This window comes from Sinocyclocheilus anshuiensis, unplaced genomic scaffold, assembly GCF_001515605.1.
Source record: "Sinocyclocheilus anshuiensis isolate Anshui unplaced genomic scaffold, SAMN03320099.WGS_v1.1 scaffold792, whole genome shotgun sequence".
Classification (NCBI taxonomy): domain Eukaryota; kingdom Metazoa; phylum Chordata; class Actinopteri; order Cypriniformes; family Cyprinidae; genus Sinocyclocheilus; species Sinocyclocheilus anshuiensis.
The window spans coordinates 877,756-889,201 of record NW_015558618.1 but is presented as its reverse complement, the minus strand read 5'-3'; the positions used below and the strand labels follow the sequence as shown (position 1 = coordinate 889,201).

The 11,446-nt window shown below is 38.6% G+C and overlaps 1 protein-coding gene across 1 annotated transcript in view; it reads right to left on the bottom strand.

Moving 5' to 3' along the window:
* Positions 1 to 11,446, bottom strand: part of LOC107680428 (copine-5-like) — a 166,138-nt gene that overhangs the window by 28,256 nt on the left and 126,436 nt on the right. Inside the window, exons 8-12 of the mRNA XM_016476313.1 lie at positions 8,836 to 8,939; positions 7,965 to 8,069; positions 3,150 to 3,191; positions 2,981 to 3,056; positions 474 to 527 (exon numbers count right to left, since the gene is read on the bottom strand). Coding sequence (XP_016331799.1) covers positions 474 to 527; positions 2,981 to 3,056; positions 3,150 to 3,191; positions 7,965 to 8,069; positions 8,836 to 8,939 — 381 coding nt within the window. The remainder of the gene's footprint in view (positions 1 to 473; positions 528 to 2,980; positions 3,057 to 3,149; positions 3,192 to 7,964; positions 8,070 to 8,835; positions 8,940 to 11,446) is intronic.

Here is an 11,446-nt window from a genome sequence, read left to right as displayed (position 1 = left end):
ACACACACACACACACACACACACGTATACAGATGTTCACGGTGGTGTGATATTTAGTTTAATGTGCAAGTCTTGGTTGGGCTATTTTCTCCATTTAAAAGTCAGCTTCCACTATTTGTTGATTACAATGAGCCACGTGAACAAGCACTTAACAGAATGCTTTATAAGGACCCGTCAAAGGAAAACAGCTTTCCTCTGTAGCTACGAAGCAAAGCTCTCTCTTGTTTTTAGCACTTGTTTTAATTAGCATGGGTGTAAAAGGGATACTCATTAATGCGGGAAAACATTTGAAAGCTTCTGTGCATGTCATTCCCTTTCCCATCACATAATTGAACACATGAAACGGCTGTAATTAGAGGCTTTGTCTGTGTGCGCATACATGCGTGTTTGAGCATATGCTCTGATACACATGCACACACACGCTCGCAATGGTGAAATTTGTTTCATAAGTTAATCTCTGAGCCACCACTCACCGTTCCTGAATTTACATATTTCTTCTTCTTCATCTTCTTCTTTGGATTCACCACCTAAGAGCCATTGGAAAACAAATCAGAAATCAAAATAAGTTCAGACAGATGAGATTGTGCAGAAGTGAGATTTAGATTCATTAAACAGATAGCAAACAGCCTTTCCTCTCACAGGGTGGTGCCTCAAAAACAAATCAATTATATTTATTTGGAAAATGCCACCACCTGCGGAAGATGTGGGAAACACTGAAAATTAAAGCCTTGCTCTGAGTTAAATGTGATTTCACATTGCATTCTCCACTTCTCAGTCCTAAAATGTATCACAGTTATAAAGAAGAACATTTTATGAAGAAAATATCAGTAGTATTTGTATATTTTGAATCCAACTGCAGCAACCTAAAAACTTGCACTAAGAAACTGAAGAACAGTTCACCCAAAAAATCTATTAAAAAAAACAAACAAACTAATTTTAAAAAAGTGTCAATGTTGTTTTGTACCCCACTGAATAGACACTATATTGACTAAACAGATATACTGTATATTTTTTTGTTTTTCAGTTACAGGTTCTGAACAACATGAGTAAATGATGACAGAAAATTTATTTTGGGTGAACTATCCCTTTAAGAACAAATGGTGCCACCAAATTAAGAACATGATGAGTTAATATAATATAATATGATATATAATACACATTGGGAGTTATACAACACTTATGAACAAAGCACAAGTTTTGAGTTTTGCACTGAAGTGTACGCAACAGTAATAGTGTTCCTTGCCTTTTTATGATCTATGTAAGCAATGTAAGCAATTATTTTTTTCCTATATATTATATCCCACATATATTTTGTTAGAAAACATGAAGGAATGCTGGACAGGCTATCCATTTTATTGATGAAATGGAGCTGGGAAGATAGATTTGGTCAAGATTATTGTCACTAGAAGTAAGAATGAAAGAGAGGCAGAGCGAGGAAGAATAAGACAGATAATGATGCTGGAAAGCACACAAATGAAAGTGGAACCATGCAGGTGACCTCTTAGCTGTAAGGGGTGAAGTACAGAAGAATGGACCAGCAACCCCTGGTCATCCTCCATTCATCTCCAAACACAAAGTAATCAATAGCTCAAATAGACTCTTTGTGCTCAGATGGATGCAAGGATCTGGACATGAAAAGAGTTTTTGAATATGTTCTCTGTAGACTCATGACCCATCGACCCTTCAGCTTCACAAAAGCCTAAGAGGTGAGATTACAGAGTAGAAATTTATAAGATGTAAATCTAAAGACTCTTTGGTGTATAAAAAGGTCATGTACTGTAATAAAACGTTTTATTACACTGGAATAACTGCTTTAGTACACTGTAATTACATAATTTCCTACAAATGCTCCAGGGAAAACAACATCTTATGTTCTGAAGTCACCAGAACTCATTCCAAGGTCAATAAACCAACTTGACACGTTTGTTTAAGCCTCAACTGCTACCTCCTAAAGCGACACAATGAATGTTTTATCAGCCCTGATTGCACAGCTCCCAACAACATTTTCACAGGCCACCTGAATCACTGCTTCATCTGCCATGAGATATTTTATAATGTGTTGGTGATGTGTTGGCATCAACACATTAGAAGGTAGGAGTGCTGGGAATGCTTGCGATATCAGATACCATACTTTGGAGAAGGGATGTAAATCCCTGTAATAATTTGAAATCCCGGGAACGCTCTTATTGTAATCCCCATTTGCATGCTTTCCAAGGGCTTTGATGACTGTACCGTCCATGCAATTACCAGAGAAAAACAAAGAAGAGACTTTTAGATACCTGCGACACTGAATGTGGATGGGGGTGGCTGAAGAAGGAGTGTGAAATATCCATAAAAAGATTCTTGATTTAGAAACTGAAAAGCACAGTCTCTCAGAGTCTCTCAGACTGAGGAATCAGTTTTAAATTGAGAATGAACATATTTCAAAGTATAGAGAGAAGACCAGTGGCTTTCATAGGTGATTGATGTGTTAGCTGAAAAATTTAAAGCATCCATATGGCTTGGAATATTTGTCTTGCTACATCATTTTGAGTAGTTTTTATCTTGTAACACATTTTGAGTGTTATGGCTGAATAAAAAAAAAATGAAAGTCTGCTTTCTAATGATATAATTATTAAAGATTAAAATAATAATTCTATGTGGTCGACGTCTCACCTCATAAATGTTGAACTGGCTCTGACCTCTGGCTAACTCTCTGTAGCTCTCTCAGACTGAGGAATCAGTTTTAAATTGAGAATGAACATATTTCAAAGTATAGAGAGAAGACCAGTGGCTTTCATAGGTGATTGATGTGTTAGCTGAAAAATTTAAAGCATCCATATGGCTTGGAATATTTGTCTTGCTACATCATTTTGAGTAGTTTTTATCTTGTAACACATTTTGAGTGTTATGGTTGAATAAAAAAAATGAAAGTCTGCTTTCTAATGATATAATTATTAAAGATTAAAATAATAATAATTCTATGTGGTCGACGTCTCACCTCATAAATGTTGAACTGGCTCTGACCTCGGGCTAACTCTCTGTAGCTGGTGGTGAATTCACCGATGAAATCGTGGCTAAAACATGGGAAGATTCACAGATTCACTACAGTGAAATATCACTTCAACTCTTCCTTTGTAATTCACATCAAAAGCCAGGCATCAGCTTACCTGCCGTCACGGTCCCAGTCATACACTTCCACTTTGATTGTTCTGGAAAACAGAAAAAGCTCAGGTATGTTTGACAAATCAATATACTCTGAGGGGAGAATTCACTAGGAATTTGCATGCACTGTCTGCATTGTTTTAGCAATTGATTTACTAAAGGAATTATGCAGATTAGGTAATGGTGTCAACACTGCCAAACATCAAAAGCTGAAGGTAATTTGAATGGCATAATTCCTGTACATCACTGTGATGTTCAGGAATCTTCTCACCAGATATCTGAATAGGCTCTTTAAAGCACTTAAAGTGCAATCAACTTGACTGTGTGTCTGTTTGACCACTCATAATGCTCTTCTTCATTATTTAATAAATAACTGCTGCCATGGTCCAAAGAAAACGTAAGAACCCACAAGAACATGTATTTTAATCAAATTCAGTTTACCACCTGCTTTTTGTACAAGAATAGCAATGGTAATTGCATCAGGAAAACAGTGGTGGGTTTCATATCTACTGTATAATGAGCTTAATTTACATGAAATTATAACACATAAATTGTAACATAATTAGAGATGAGTTTAGCATGTATAGGGCGATGATGCATCATCCGATATATGGAAAGAAAATAAATAAATAAATACCAATCTTAATAATTTGTTTACTTACGTTTGCAAATTAACTACAATATATTTTATATCATTTCAAATGGTTAAAAAATACTTTTGTTATTTGAGAATTTAGTCAAGTAAAACAATCCTATAATTAAAATTTCATTAAATTCAAACAAAATACTATAAAAGATTCTAACATCCAGCATAATATAAATTATTATGATGGAAGAAAGGATCATTTAAGCTCAAAACTTTTGGAATAAGTCTCACAAATGTTGATGTAACTAAATGTCATCTTAGCACATTTGATCGTGTCTATGATCAAAAGAAAATTACAAGTGATTAAAAGTTAGCATATATTTACCATATATTTAACACTTTAGTACAACAGATAATAATGACAAAATCAGCCTTTTCCAAGAAAATAATGAACATTATGTTGTGCTGATTTAGGGGGATTTCATGGATAATCAATTTAGAGACTTGTGCAAGACTTGGATTGAACTTATTTCACTGTGCTTTGATTGGTCTCTTGCTGCTAAGGCCTAAATTGAGTCATCAGTCACAATTAAACAAAAGCAGCGCAGGTCTGCGAATGCATCCTGTGGCAGGTGTTCACTCAATGGCTTACATCAACAAGATTTGCTGAAAAAATAAAGCTAGCTACTGCCCATATTAATGAGGACGGAAACACAGGCTCTTAAAGCTTGCTCATTAGCTTGACTGAGAGGCATTTCAGAAAACTCTATAGACCGGCAAAAAAAAATCTGTTTCTGTTTACTTCCTGTCTGCAAACAGTCCGGAACTCCCACACAAATCATTACAGTCACTTATAGAGAAAGTGAATCATTCTTATGATTACACTGAGTCAATGCCCAGAGGGCACAGTGTTTCTGGAATAAAAGCACAAATGAATGTCATGGGGTTGGCTTGCTCAGTTCTGCTGAGTTGTCTTGATGTTTACTTTGGGGTAAACAAATGAGTGGGCTAATATGTCCCTCGATATCTATAAATGTATAAAAAATGTAAAAAGCATACTGTGAGAAGTTAATATCTTTCATGGTGTTCCAAACCTGCACGACTTATGTTTCTTTTGTGAAACACATACAGGGTCCAACACTGTTTTGGACCCCATTTACTTTGTACACTTTCAGAAAAAAAAATGGTGCAAAAGCTGTCACTGGAGTGGTACTGTCATGTTCCCTGACAGTAAGAGAGTGCAGAGTCCCTAGGCAGCTGTCTATCAAGCCTCACAACAGAGGAGAAGAAAACAGCGAGGACGGGAAGCGGGAAAGGAGCTGTGCAGAAGACATTGAAGACTGAAGGTACAATCCAGAGCTGTTTTTAATTCCCATGCACTGACCTCAAACCAAAACGTTGATCCGAGTTTCTCATCTCTTCGGGAGTTGCATGAAAAATGCGTTGTGTGGGATTGGAAAGCCACACCGAATGTCAACACCAGCGTTTATTGCAAAACTGTGGTAGTCTCTTGATTAAACATTCATATATTTTGAGCTGCATTTTCTAAGTCTGTTTGACAGTCATCATTTGCTAGTGGAACATCAGTGAAAATTTGATTCCTCTGGAAATTAAAAAAAAACTTCAGCCTAAGGTTTTCATAGATAAAATGAGGTATATATCCTCCCTGAGGTTTATTCTTAGTCTAAAGTAGAATATCTGTGATTCATTTTATTACTGTCTCAAATTAATTGAGATCAGAATAAAACCATGGAGACGTGTGGAGGGTGTTTCGTATCTACTCTTTTGAAGCTTGGAATAGAATGGATGCACACTGACATCTATTTTAATGGGCTCTGGAGCTATAATTTGTTACCGTCTACATAAATGGCATGGGTGATGTATTGACGCCGTCCTGTTTGGGAATTTCATTCACACAGATCGGCACAGTTCCCCAGGAGACTGTGGTGGCACTGCAACATCATGTAATTTATGTTCCATATATATATTCACTGTCCTGGTTTATTTCCCCACTGTTAACACTCTTTCATGATGTGTATGGCCTGTCAAAGATACAGCAGTCCCTGCTAGGTGGAGTGCCAGGGCTCTGCAGTATGAGCCAGAGCAGACAGCTGGACACAGAAAGAGATGTGCTGAAAGCATTTTTATATTTATAAATGAAACAGGCTATCTCAGGATTTGTATCACAGAGTTAAGGGCGTCGTCTCTGCAGCCAATCCGGTGTCGCCCTGCTGGTTAAAGGTCTCTCGGCGTGCCGTGCTGAGGATCTCAGTGTGTGTATGCAGGTGTTTTGAGTCGAGACCTGTGTTTAGAGTTTGTATTCTTCCGTTGTGAATGTGAGAACCTAATGCTTGTTTTTTTTTTTGCACTAGCCAGATTCTGAGTTGAGCGTTGATAAGAGTTAACTGTTCTCTTCTTTTACTGGGGGGAATGGGGAACAGATTAGCGTATCGCGCGACCTAAGATACATATTGCCCGCAGCTAACAAGTGTTAGACACACTAGGTAAGAGCTGAGCGCCTTCTTTGTACTTTTGTTTTGTAGTCAGTGTAGTTTAGTTGTGTAACGAATCATCCACTGAAGGCGAGTTGAAGTGAGAACCCAAGTGCAGTTTTATTTACAGTGATCCAAACATCCAAACATAATCCAAACAGACGAAGACTAGAAACAATAATCCGTGACTTGACTTGACATGAAAGACATGAACATGAACCAAAACCCAAACACCACATTACAAGAAGAAACATAGTTATTTCAACAAAAAACATCAAATTTGAAATGTAACGCAGGGAATTCTGGGAATGTAAATTTACAGTTATTCACTGTAAATTATACGGTATTTTTCACTTCCATATAGTAGGGGAATTTACCGTTAACCATTTAACAGGTTTTTACTGTAGCATTTTTACAGTCTTTTACCGTTAAATCCACGGTCATTTTTTACAGTGTGGCGTTGCATACGCCGAAGATTTCGGGTTTGTTTTCTACGTTTTTCTTTGGTTAGTTAAGTTAGAGGGTTTTGGGAACTATTTTGGTTTATTTCTTTTGTTGATTTGGCGCCACCCTCGTTCCTCTTTTCCCCTTAGTTTAATGTATTCTTCTTACTTTTGTTTTCTAAATCATGCATTGTATATAGCTCACACACTGTTTACTGGCTTCGGCTTGAGGAAATTAAAACATTTAATTGGGTTAAATGCTATTTGTGCCTGGTTCTTTCTACAATCTCCACCATCACAGCAATAGTAATAACTAAATGTTACGTTCCAACCCCTGGAACCTTAAAGATCGTAACATACATCATTATAGCAGATGTTCAGATCTTTGTATGCAAACACTCTTGAACAAGCTTTTTAAAAGGCAAATACTGGCTGGCTATTCTTCACATCACACTTGTTTATGGTCTTGTATGTGTAGCACTTATCAAGTTAATTTAAAAATAATAAAATAAAATAAAAAGCATACAAGGGCATACAATACAAAATAAATGAGACGATAAGCCAGTAATGTTATTGATAACTAAAACGCAGTCTATATTAAAACATTATTTTAGATAACTGAAAGAAGCTGAAAAATATATAAATATTACTGGTAGATGAAAAAATAAACATGAAATAAACCAATTAAAGCTAAACAAAAATATATATAAACTAATAAAAATGACAAAAGCACACAAAAAACACTAAAACCTCATGGGACTCGTACCCGATCACTCTACATTGCAAGTGCAGTGCTGTACCAGGTGAGCTACCGAGCAAGTTTACTTCAACAGAAAATCCACACATATGAAGCTAGTTATGTGATGCAAACATCAAAATGTTTTAGTCTACAAATCATGCACTATGCTAATAGTTTCTATGTTTTACTGCCACTAATGTTTATTTCAACTGGAAACTGCAGTGAATTGTACAGCATAGGTACGTAGGTAGAGTCATGTTTTTCCAAAGAGCTTATGTTGCACACGTCACATGTCTCATATTTCATCTCAAGCTCTTCTTCTGCTGTCTCCTTGGTAACCAACTACACTTATCTTTTAAATCTATATATATATATTAGTAGCAAAATTGTTGGTTGTGTTGGAAATGGCACATTATATATAATTTTATCATAATGAGGACATAAAAACAACTACATTTATTAAAAGATCATGTTGTTGAAGAAATAGCCGTACAAAAATTATTAGTCAAGAGACCTAATGGTGTTATGTAAGAAACCCACTGCTGGTCTGTGTGTCTTACCTGTCATAGTCTCCATTACAGAGAGCTCTGACTGGAATGGTGAACGGCTGCCAAACTGGGTTGAGGGTGTTCTTCACCACCTCAGTCTTATGGCAGATCGTAAAGCTTCATGTTGAGAGAACAAACAGAAATACAAAGACGTGAAGGCACTGTGTAACTTCTGAGGAAACTTGAATATGACTGGCATCAGCCACCTGCTCTGTTTATCTCATGGTGGTCGAAGCTGACAAACCATATAGACTACAGCATCAGTAAGCAAAGTGTTACTTTGCTAACACTTTTATAAACATCACATTGTTTTTTTTAGACTTTGGAAATTACATATTTATCATTGATAAGCCTTAAGTTTCATGTCAATAATATAAATGGTCTCCAAAGACATTTGAAATTTTAGTCAAACTAGATACTAAAATAACATTGTTAAATAAAAGAGATTATTTAATATGTGATAAATAGCCTCTTCATCAGTGCCCAAGAGCATCATTAAAATACCCTAAACCTGTTAAAGTACAATCTGACTCCTCTGAGCCTCTGCACAGATTTTTTAGTTGCTCCGTTGAGTATTTTTGCTCTGAAAGACAAGATGGGCACACTACATCATGGCTCTTGAAAAAATGAAGCCGCGGTCACTCAAGTAAAGACGCTTTGATGGGGAACTCTGGGTAACACCAGGATAGAAGGCCTTTTTCTCTTCCTCTGTACGCACACGGAGAGTCATTTTCAGCCCATAAATTCCCCACAGAGCAGCAAAATGTTTCGCCAGTCTCACAGTACAGGGGTGAGGGTGCTGGGTATCATGGAAGATGTTCCTTTCACAGTACCTATGTCTAACACACAGCTGTGGTGTTTTAAACCAAGGTAGGACACTTACGTGCCATCTTCGTTGCTTCTGTAAAAGACCATGAAGGGATCAGATTTCCCGAAAAAGTCCTTCTTGTCCAATTTGTTGGCACAGAACTGCATGGTTGCGCTGTCCTATAAAGAAAACAACAACAAACGTTTTAAGGGAAATATTTTAAAATATAACATATATATTATAACATAATATAAAATATTATTATTATAACCACCCATAAAAACCTTCACGTGGCACAACATTTTAAATAAATGCAATATATAGGGTAAACATTTTATTTTAATTTAAACAATAATATTTTTAATAATAATTAATGTTCTTTTTTTTCCTGCTGCTATGGGGTGTTGACAGCAGCAACACAAAATCTGCATTACAATTCGGAGAGAATAGAACCAAAACACTTTAATCTAATTCATCTGGGTGAACGGGAGGCTCATTACAGCTCGATCAGTGATCTTGTTGAAGCGAACACACAGAAACGAATGAAGTCTGTAAAGCTTTGGGATTTGAGCTCTATTCAGTGATGAAGAGTGCTGGTCTATGATCAGCTTCTGCTTCACCTGTCACTATGAATATAACCATGACTGCAATGTAGAAACAACTCTGGATCAGCAGTTTCATGCTACGATCATTTTGGATGCGAATAAACTCATGCTTGTAATTTTTGGATTGCCCCTTGAGATCAAAGGTAAAGCACATTCAGTGCAAAGATATGACTACTTCAACTAGAAGCTGGCCATTTGAGAAATTATTCTATCCTGTTATTAAATTAGACTGCAAGTTCTGAAGGTTTGAAAGCTTCAAAGAGACATAAAGACATTTAGTTGTACAAACTAAATGTGTCTTTTACTGTGTTATACCTATGTATGTCTGCACTATCATGTATGTCTGCACTATGTTTGTACTTTCTTCTACACTGGAAGCTCCTGTCGTCAAGTCAAATTCCTTGTGTGTGTAAACATACTTGGTAATAAAGCTCTTCTGATTCTGATTCTGAAACACTGGCTGAATATCTAATGGCTGTTGTTTGCAGGGGCCATTTCTCTAAGGAGACATAAGAGTGCTTCCTAAAAAAACCTGGATGAGAAAATAATCACCAGTACCAAAAATGAGAAAAATTATGTAATACAAAACGTCTCCAGGTTACGAATGTAACCATGGTTCCCCGAAGGAACAAGACGCTGCATCGGAAAACGATTTGGGAACGCCTTCAGCATGACCACGCTCTGAATCACATGTAAAATCAGTCCAATGGAAGGGCTAGACGTCACAGGTGGGTGACGTGGAGACCAGGAAGCTATAAAGCACGTGCAGTGGAACCGGCGTCAGCTTCTAGGAATGAAGCAAGCGCTCACAGGGATGCCGGAAGTATGGCACTGAGACACAGCATCTCGTTCCCTCTGGGAACCATGTTTACATTCATAACCTGGAGACGTTCATGGCACTGAGACGCTGCGTCTCGTTCCCTTGGGGAACCATGGTTACATTCATAACCTGGAGACGTTCCCCTTCAGGAACTCGAGCTGCGTCGGAAAACGCTTTGGAAACGAGTATGCCCACGTGGCCAGACATACAAATCCCTGCCTATTGTGGAAGAGCACAGCTAAGGTGAGAGAAAGGAGCCAGGAGTGGTGCAGAATGCAGGTAGGCACCTGACAAAGTAGGCGGGGACATCCCGCCCAAAGGCCAACTTCAGAAGGAGTGAGCCTTGACCCCCAAAGGAGAGGGGAGATCAGAGGACTCGAGGCTATGGAATAGCATCCTAATCCACCACTTAGCATAAGCTTCTCTGGCCAGAGGCCTCAGCCTCAGCGTACCATGGAGGAAACATGTAACTAGAGGGTGTCTGCCCACTGACTGGCCATCGATAGGGGCGTGGTAGGCCGCAACATCCGCCACATAGATTTTCAAGGTGGAGTGGGTCAACCCTGCAGAGTCTCGGGCCTGCAGGAACTCTCCAGGCGGGGGTGAAGATAGTACCCTCCGCCTGTGAGAGGAGATCCCTCCTGACGGAAATCTCCCATGGAGAGCCATCGAGAAGGGAAATCAGGTCCGAGAACCATACTCTGACCGGCCAGAACGGGGCTACTAACAGTAGACGGACCCCGTCCCGGCACACTCTCTCCAGAACTTCTGGGAGCAGAGCGATCGGGGAAAAAGGCATACAGACGAAGCATACAGACGAAGCCTCTGCCACGTCTATACCATAGCGTCCAGTCCGAGAGGGAGAACCAGAGGGGACAGTGGGAGTCACAAACAGATCCACCTGAGCCTGGCCAAAAACTCTCCAAATTTGCTTCACCACCTCGGGGTGAAGTCTCCATTCCCTGGGCCTCGGCCCCTGCCTCGACAGGATGTCTGCTCCCATATTGAGATGTCTGATTCTCTCAGTGAGAGGAGTTTTCCCTGGGACCACACAAGGATCTGGTGCACCAGCCTGTAAAGAGGGTGCAAACGCAGACCTCCCTGGTGGTTGTTATAAGAGACCACCGCTGTGTTGCCTGTGCGCTCCAACACATGGCGATCTCTCGATCTCCTATCTATCTATCTATCTATCTATCTATCTATCTATCTATCTCAATAAATTAGAATGTCGTGGAAAAGTTCATTTATTTCAGTAATTCAA